Raw genomic sequence first — 8649 nt, 5'->3', positions numbered from 1 at the left:
GGAGAGTGCAAAACCTCCGCCGCCAATACTGCTGGGTCACTCAAGTGAACCTTATATCTTATTCATTAAATATGATGTCAACAGCGCTGAAAGAGTTATAGTTCTTTTCTCCAACATTTTTTTTTGGGGGGGGGGGGGTTGGAAATCACTTAAAACATGTAAAAATGCAAAAAAAACCCCCGAAATTTTGTTGAAAAAAAGTTGCAAAATTTTTTTTTCTCTAACATTTTTTTGAGGGGGGGTTGGAAATCACTTAAAACATGTAGAAATGCAAAAAAAAAATTCCTTTTTTTGGGGGGTTTACAATTTCTTTTAGGAGGGGGGTTGGAAATCACTTAAAACATGTAAAAATGCAAAAAAACAATTTTTTCTCAAACAATTTTTTTTGGGGGGGAAGGGTTGGAAATCACTTAAAATATGTAGAAATGCAAAAAAAAAAAATTTTCTGTAACAATTTTTTTGGGGGGGTAACAATTTTTTTGGGGGGGCAGTTGGAAATCACTTAAAACATGTAGAAATGCAAAAAAAAAAAATTCTCTAACAATTTTTTTTTGGGGAGGGGGTTGGAAATCACTTAAAACATGTAGAGATGCAAAAAAAAAAATTATCTATTTTTTGGGGGGCAAAAAAATTGGGGGGTTGGAAATCACTTAAAACATGTAGAAATGCAAAAAAATTTCTCTTAACATTTTTTGGGGGGTAACAATTTTTTGGGGGAGGGGGTTGGAAATCACTTAAAACATGCAGAAATGCAAAAAAAAAAAAATTCTCTTTTTTGGGGGAGGGGCAAAATAAATTTGGGGGGGGTTGGAAATCACTTAAAACATGTAGAAATGCAAAAAAAAAAAATTTTTTTCTCTAACAATTTTTTTTTGGGGGGGGGACCAAGTCCAAAATTTAATGGCATGATCCTTGGACCATACCTAACCCCCCCCCACCAAGTTTTGTCGAAATCCATCGAGGAGTTTTTCCGTAATACTGTTCACAAACAAACAAACAAACACAAACAGAAAGGGGTGAAAACAGTAACCTCCGTCCATCTTCGAAGATGGCGGAGGTTAACTAGAAGGGCACTCGGTAGAGCGCGTACCTTCTCCACGTGATGCCTGATCCACAAGAACATATCGAGCCCAATACATTTGTGAACTATCATTCTATACAGTACTCTATCGTTTTTCGCCTGATCTCTCAACGGTGAAGAATCACTTTTAAAATTCTAGTAGTCGGATCTGGATCCAGATCTTCACCGAAATCTAATCAGTTTGTTCTTGTCGCACACCAAATCTGTCCACAAAATTTCATCCCAATCCGTCCACAACTTTTTGAGATATCCTGCACACAAACAGACAGACAGAAAGGAGTGAAAGCATAACCTCCTTCACCTTCGGTGGCAGAGGTAATTAGCATGAACGGACGGACATACATACGGACGGACAACCAGAAAACATAATGCCTCTGGCGACTTCGTCAGCAGAGGCATAAAAAGGAGCTGGTACTCTCGGTCCCCCGCCTTTTGGGTGATATGAGGAACAGATCTTTGTAATTGTCAGTTAAAAGCTAGATGTTGTAAGCATTAGTAGACTGTACTGTAGATGGCAATATTGTACTGTAAACTGCCTGGTGAGATTCGTGAAGATGCTGGAACATTCTCAGACGAAACTTCCAGTATAGATGAGAAGAGCATTTGCTGGAATGCACGGGATTGTTCTGTGATACTATATAAACCTGCGAGAGGGGGGTGGAGAGAGACGGGTGACATCTGACAAGAAGTGCGTTTCGATCATCCCGTGCTCGATTTCACACTGGGATCATCAGGTTGTACTTGAGCATTATGTCCTTGATTTCAGCGGTTCCTTTGGTTCGTGTTTCCATGAGCTGGAACTGGGATGTTGAAATTTCTGCAGATGTGCCGATGGATTACTCGACGTACCTTGTTGTGCCTTTGTGTGTACAGCTGTTCTGACATGAGTTTTTTTTACATCCCGATAGGAGGTGACTCGTGCTTTCGGTTTCTACCTTGCAGAACCTACACCTGTCCAAGAGACTCAGTCCTGCCATTTTTTTGTTAAAGCCATTTGTGTGTTGTCCCGAGTCTTGGGTATTTATAATGATTCGTTCTCCATCCCAAATGAGCTGACCTCTTCTTGGCCATTCCAGTGAACCTTCTTTGTCTATCCCCAATCTGTCTAACTCTTTTTATCTTGCCAAAACGAAGTTTTTGCAAGATATGTTAGTCAGCTTATATGTTTTTTGTTTTTTTTTTGGTCTGTAATCACGTATAGTATAAAAAATTCTGCAGAGCACAGTTATCATTGGAAATTTTTGTAACGTCGCATATCAGAGGCCTTTAGAGGTCCCTTTCAGTGCATAAAATTTTGAAGGTCAAGGTCAAAGGTCAAGGTCACTTTGTCGCAAATCAGGGGAGTCAACGAAACCCTTGTTTTTTGAGTAATTTTTGATCGGATCGTCTTCAAACTTCATGGGAATATAGTTCATGGTCTGGCGCTCAGCTGATTAATATTTGGTGGCGATTGGCCTTGACCTTCATGGTTAGCGCCTCAGGTCAATCATATTTGACCCCAAGGTCAAATTTTCAAGTTTTAGGAACCATATCGTGTAGTACCTCAAATTGAACACCTCGATGAGTGCTTTCTGGATATGTCAAGCTTGAGACATTATGACATCATTTGGTGATGTTATGAGGCAAACGCTTATTTTTCATGGTTACTCTGTAGAACGATTCTCATCGGAATCTCTCGTAGGCAAATATTCCTCAAGGAGTCGCTCCTGGTGGATAGCAGCTCTGTTCACCTCAGTGTGACCTTAAAGAAGTCACACGTGGTCATCTTTTGGCAAGATACGGGTCACCCTGCGGGTGACTGGTTTATTTATATATCTCCCTGCTCTTTTGTCGTTTTCCCAGTTGCTGGTATATATCTGTTGGTATTTCGTTTTATATTTTTTTGTCTTTTTTTGCAATTGTTACCTCTGCCACCGAAGGTGGATGGAGGTTATGTTTTCACGCTCGTCTGTCTGTTTGCTTGTTTGCCTGTTTGTCTTTGTTTGTCTGTTTGTTTGTGTGCAGGATTTCTCAAAAAATTGTGGATGGATTTGGATGGAATTTTGTGGACATGTTTGGTGTGTCACAAGGACAAACTGATGAGATTTTGGTGAAGATCGGATCGGGATCTGACGACTCGAATTTTTAAAGTGATTCTTCACCATTGAGAGATGGGGCCACAAACGATAAAGAGCACAGAGGAGAGGGGGAAGTGGGGAGGGGAGGGGGTTTGGTAGGAGGTAAGTGTGAGGGAAGGGGTTCTTGACTTGCGTTTGGCATTGGGACTTGTGTAGAATGAGGGGGGTAGTACAGGGTTGAACGAAATGGGGTAAGTTAAAACAGCATGTTAATACACCACGTGGAGACAGCTGGGAAATGTCCATGGGGTGAAGAGGGGAGGGGGTTTGGGAGGAGGATTGTGTGAGGGGAGGGGAATGCAGTGAGAGGGGAGGGAGGTCAGTGGAAGGGAAGGGAAGGCAGAAAGAAGGGAGGGAGGGCAGTGGAAGGGAAGGGAAGGGAAGGCAGAGAGAGGGGAGGGAGGTCAGTGGAAGAGAAGGGAAGGCAGAGAAGGGAGGGAGGTCAGAGGAAGGGAAGGGAAGGCAGAAAGAGGGGAGGGAGGGCAGTGGAAGGGAAGGGAAGGCAGTGCAAGGGAAGGCAGCGCGTTGAGGTGGGGCTGGGGGCAGCATGAGGTTTTGGAATAGATAGATATAAATGTCAGAAATAAAGTGAAAATGCGCTGTTGTCCTAGTCGGTTGGTTCTAGTATTTCTATATATCTTACTTTCCTTTCTTTCATGCGATTGGTGATTTTAAGTTTTTTCATTTTGAATGTGCGATTCGTCTGAAATGTGGAGTATAATCGTATTATGTCAAGCGAGGCTGGCTTCTCGCTCTCTCTCTATTTCAATGTGTGGAGTATAATCGTATTATGTCTAGCGAGGCTGGCTTCTCGCTCTCTCTATTTCAATGTGTGGAGTATAATCGTATTATGTCTAGCGAGGCTGGCTTCTCGCTCTCTCTATTTCAATGTGTGGAGTATAATCGTATTATATCAAGCGAGACTGGCTTCTCGCTCTCTCTATTTCAATGTTTGGACTATAATCGTATTATGTCGAGCGAGGCTGGCTTCTCGCTCTCTCTATTTCAACGTGAAGAAAAACTGTCGCCGTCCGGAAATCGCGAGGAAACATTTAAATTTCAAATCAGTCAACGTGGGGATCATAATGAGAGGGGGAAAATTGGAGTTTATTATTATTATTATTATTATTATTTTTTTTTTTCGTGTGAATTATGTGCCGTGAAAACCGCGTTAACGATTTAAAACTTTTTCTCGTTGAATACCGATGCTGAATACGAAGGCTGCAAGACGGCAATTCGGAGGGACGGCAAAGAGGGCTCGTTGTTTGCGAGAACCTTTATTTTAAAGACCCCGTGGGGTGAGCGGCTGCCGCCATGCGAAGCGTGTGTTTCGTGCAGCGTCTGCTGCTCAACTATTGGGGAAGCCTGTTCCCCGAGGCTGTCCGCCTTGCCGATGTGGATGGAGACGGAGTGAGTAAAATAATTGTTGTCGTAAAACACGAAGAGCGAACGTAAAGTTTCCTTTACATTCCGACATCTCGAGTCACCTGTGCTGATGGCAGCAGGGGGCGCTGCATTACGGAGCACACCGGCCTGACATCAGCTGTGCTGGTGTCAGCAGGAGGCGCTGCATTACGGAGCACACCTGGTTTCCTCGTTGACGCCGTCACCGGTTCGGATGTAAAACGTCCCTCCATGCCTTGAATAAGAGCCGTGCTGGTCGCTGCCTGAAAGACGTAAAGCTTGCTCATTAGTAAGAGTCTGAATATGGAAGTAAACTAGTTGTACGGATTTAATTAACGGGTTAAGTTAAATTTTGAATAAAAAAATTAATCTGATTTCGATACGACGAAGGTGGGATTGACGTCATGGCTTCTTGTGTGTAATTAATCTCTGAATCCTTTCTTGTTTTGTTACGAGTAGGGGTGTCTGGCGTTGCTAGGCAACGTCGGGTCCCTTTCCCTGCCTCCTGACGAGTGGAGAGTGGCTTTGGGGCTTCCCAGTGTAGTGGGACGTGTGTGGTGAGAAAATGCAAGTTATCTCCACAACTCACTTGTAATACCTTCTGCCACCACCACCACCACCACCAGGTGGTGCTTCATGATACACATTTACAGAGACAATTGTTGTCGACCTTCTCTCCCGAATCCCCACGATTGCAGATGAAACCAGGTAACCCATGTTCACCACGAGGTAGAACTTGGCCCACGTGCCAAGTTTGGTAGCAACTGGTCCACTGGCTTTGGTGTGATTGGTGTCACACACACACACACACACACACACACACACACACACACACACACACACACACACACACACACACACACACACACACACACACACACACACACACACACACACACACACACACTCGTTTATTTATTGGATTGCACGAGCCAATTTGGCTCGATCAACAAACGGTGTCTATTACAAACCAAACCGAGCCGGGCGTTGGCTTGACGGTTAAGGTGGCTGGCTTAGGATCTTAAGGTCTTCATTTTGAGCCGCTGTCGTGCTGTTAAGTAGCATGAGGTGGGGTGATTCAGCATGTCATCCTTCCGAGATTGTCAAAACATGGACCAGCTTGATAGTCCAGGAGCCCAGAAGGTTTATTCATGTGAAAAGCGCCGGAACGTTTGACCTCATGGCCTAATGGGGTCGTCCACCGACGTCACAAAAATGCATTGCTGCCGGGTCTGACCCGTGGCTTTCCTCCCTAAATCACTGAATTGGTGACGCCATTACCTGTAGTGTCGTGGCAGGGATGCTTAGCAGGCAGACACGAGCGGGGGAACAGTCGAGCCGGGCTGTGTTGCACAAGCGGGAGCGCGGGCGTACTTTGCCCACAGCTCTCCTTTATTACGCACTCAGTACACACACAAGCCGTGGCGACTACGGCATCCACTACGACGCCTCAGGTGGCGCGCACTCCTTATATCCCTGGCAGCCACGATGATCACGCCGACCACTCCCCCCACCATCATGCCCTGCCCCGCAGGCCCGCAGGCTATACCACACTCCTCCCTCCTAAAACTATGATTATTAAATGATCACCATCATAATAAGCATAAGCAGCACGAAGTACAACGGTATAACAGCAGACAAGATACAAAAAAGAAAACAGCGAAGTATAAAAGCACATCACATCATATAACGTGTCGATGCGAGCGAGTGAAGCTGCAACGGCCAGGTTCCGAAGACTGTGTTGCACAAAGCACCTACCAAACTCTGACCGCGTTACCGATATGAAGCAGCAAGGCGAGAAGCACAGCAGCACTACGCAGCAAAAACACCCCCAGGCGGCTCACGCTTACATGGCCTTCGGCGAGGTCCCGGCGACCTCCCGAGCAAACCTCCCCCGGCACCATCAAACGCCTCCGGCCCACAAGGCGGCACATCTCCCCCAGCCAGACCTGAAACAGATAAACATTTCGAGGCCGGAAGCCCGCTGTCTGGAAGCCGTGGCGCCAGCGCCAGACCCGATTGACCCTGGGTGGGGGCGCTGAACAGCCCCGCTGGCTGGATGCAACCAAGGCCCCACAACAACCCACGCACCACAATCAGTTGAGACTCCAACGCACGTCCAAACGGCCTTGAGCGAAAACAGAGAGCCGCGTCCCAGGCGCCAGGCACGTCTGACCTCGCCGAAACCAGAGGTGGGGGTAACGCTGAACAGCGCACCAGCCCCGGCTCCGAGTCGATCTCCGAGACCCACACGGCAGTTAGACGGTAGCAACTCCATTTAAACCACACTTCAACCACAGGCTCGTCATAAATCAATAAGAATATCGTCGGTACAATTACAAACTCATTTTCTCGTACAGCGCGTTCTTTCGATAAAATCCCTGCACATGACAAAGCAACCACCTGCGGCCCGGGGCAATGGGAGGCCAACCAAACCTCTTTATTCGCCACCATCGCCCCCAAAGCCTCCACCTCATATCGATCATAATGCAAATCCCATCGATTGATCTCAACCAACTCTATTCTCACACAGGAACTGTTGGCATTTATTTCAATACCATTAAACCGCATCACTCGAGCAATGCAAAACAAATATGCAATGAACAAAAATAATATTTCGATGATGACCTTTAATTCGTCCTTGAGAGTAGATCGTGGAAAATTGCATCATACAATGCATGAAATCACTCCAAGCTCTTAATTTGAAAACTATAGCACTTACAATGGTGATGTGTGCAGCAATTCGTAGCTATGATCAACAGGCAATCGATAATATGAGTGAGTAAAGTGGAAAAAAAACAAAAACAACTTTATAGTAAAGAAATCGTTCCAAATCAAGGCATTGGTGAGGAGGCCAAAAACACAGAAGCTTCAGACCTAGCGAGGTTTCCTCGGATATGCCTTTAGACCCCAGAGAGAGCGGTGACTGAGGATGCGGTTGATAAAGGATATAATTAAATAAGGCCATTAATGATCTTTAAAAGCGGTGTTTTAATTAACCCAAACACCCAATTTTCAGTCACTCACTTCCCTTGGAGTTTTCTTAGTATACATGCAAAGTTTCAGGCTGCAAGGTTTCATGGTTTTGCAGTTATGGAGGACACACACACACACACACACACACACACACACACACACACACACACACACACACACACACACACACACACACACACGAAAGTTGTGTTGTTTACTTTTTATTTCCAGATTGCAGTTATTTACTGGTGCGTGATGTCATTGCACTGTATATGGCATACATGCCACACTGTTTCAGGTGTGGGTGGGCGGCAGAGCGATAGAGTTAAGTTTGGAGGAGAACTCGAGACGAAAATGACAAAAGAACATTGAAGCAGCGCTCAAATACAAGCGTATAGCAGTATTAGATGAAAATAAAGTAAAGCTGCCTCGTATATGCAGTAACATCAGTCACGATATCCTGTCTTTTACATGCTTCCCCAAATGCGGAGCCACAAATTTGTTTTGTGCCAGTCCCACAAAAGGTTCATCTGACACTGCTTCTATGCATTCCTAAACCGCTGGACGGAATGAGGTTAAAACTTATGGTCGTACTTGGGGTATGCATGGGATGCTTTTATGTTGTTTAATAAGTTCTTACTTCTGAAAGTGGGAATTGCCCCACCAAACATTTTTTTATACTAACATTATTAACATTTCATATTAAGAGATGCTTCACATCTTTAACATCATAAAGGTCGACTTGCCAAAATTACATGATTAATATTAAGGGTAAATCATAGCCCCCAGGATTTAGGGTGTCAGGGAGGACGCCAATTCTCTCTGTGTAAATGTATATCGTATCGCACTGTCTGGTGGAAGCTTGTATTACAAGTCATGTTAAATATGCCAAAAACATTAAAAAAATATTGTTGCGGGCCGGGGGTCGGGTGAGAAGACCACTCGGGGAAAGCTATCTCGGCTCCCACCAGACTCCCCGGAATTGTAGGCTGTCGCACACGGATAATTCCGTGACGTGGCGGGTCGCTTAACTGACCGTGTACACCAATAACTCAACCGCGTGACTTAGGG

General features: G+C 45.1%; 1 protein-coding gene across 7 annotated transcripts in view; it reads left to right on the top strand.

The window, feature by feature from the left end:
* The first annotated feature begins 4198 nt into the window (after positions 1–4198).
* Positions 4199–8649, top strand: part of ITFG2 (integrin alpha FG-GAP repeat containing 2) — a 106609-nt gene continuing 102158 nt past the window's right edge. For 6 of the 7 annotated variants that reach the window (XM_085884361.1, XM_085884362.1, XM_085884357.1 and 3 more), the window contains exon 1: positions 4200–4608. In XM_085884361.1, coding sequence (XP_085740487.1) covers positions 4513–4608 — 96 coding nt within the window. In that variant the 5' untranslated portion in view covers positions 4200–4512. Of the gene's footprint in view, positions 4609–8649 lie in introns of all 7 variants that reach the window. The other variant, XM_085884359.1, reaches the window with a different exon arrangement.

This window comes from Eptatretus burgeri, chromosome 6, assembly GCF_056783735.1.
Source record: "Eptatretus burgeri isolate ZD-2024b chromosome 6, Ebu_testis_v1, whole genome shotgun sequence".
NCBI classification, from domain to species: domain Eukaryota; kingdom Metazoa; phylum Chordata; class Myxini; order Myxiniformes; family Myxinidae; genus Eptatretus; species Eptatretus burgeri.
Note: the sequence above shows the minus strand (reverse complement) of the source record. Positions and strands in the feature narration are given on the sequence as shown.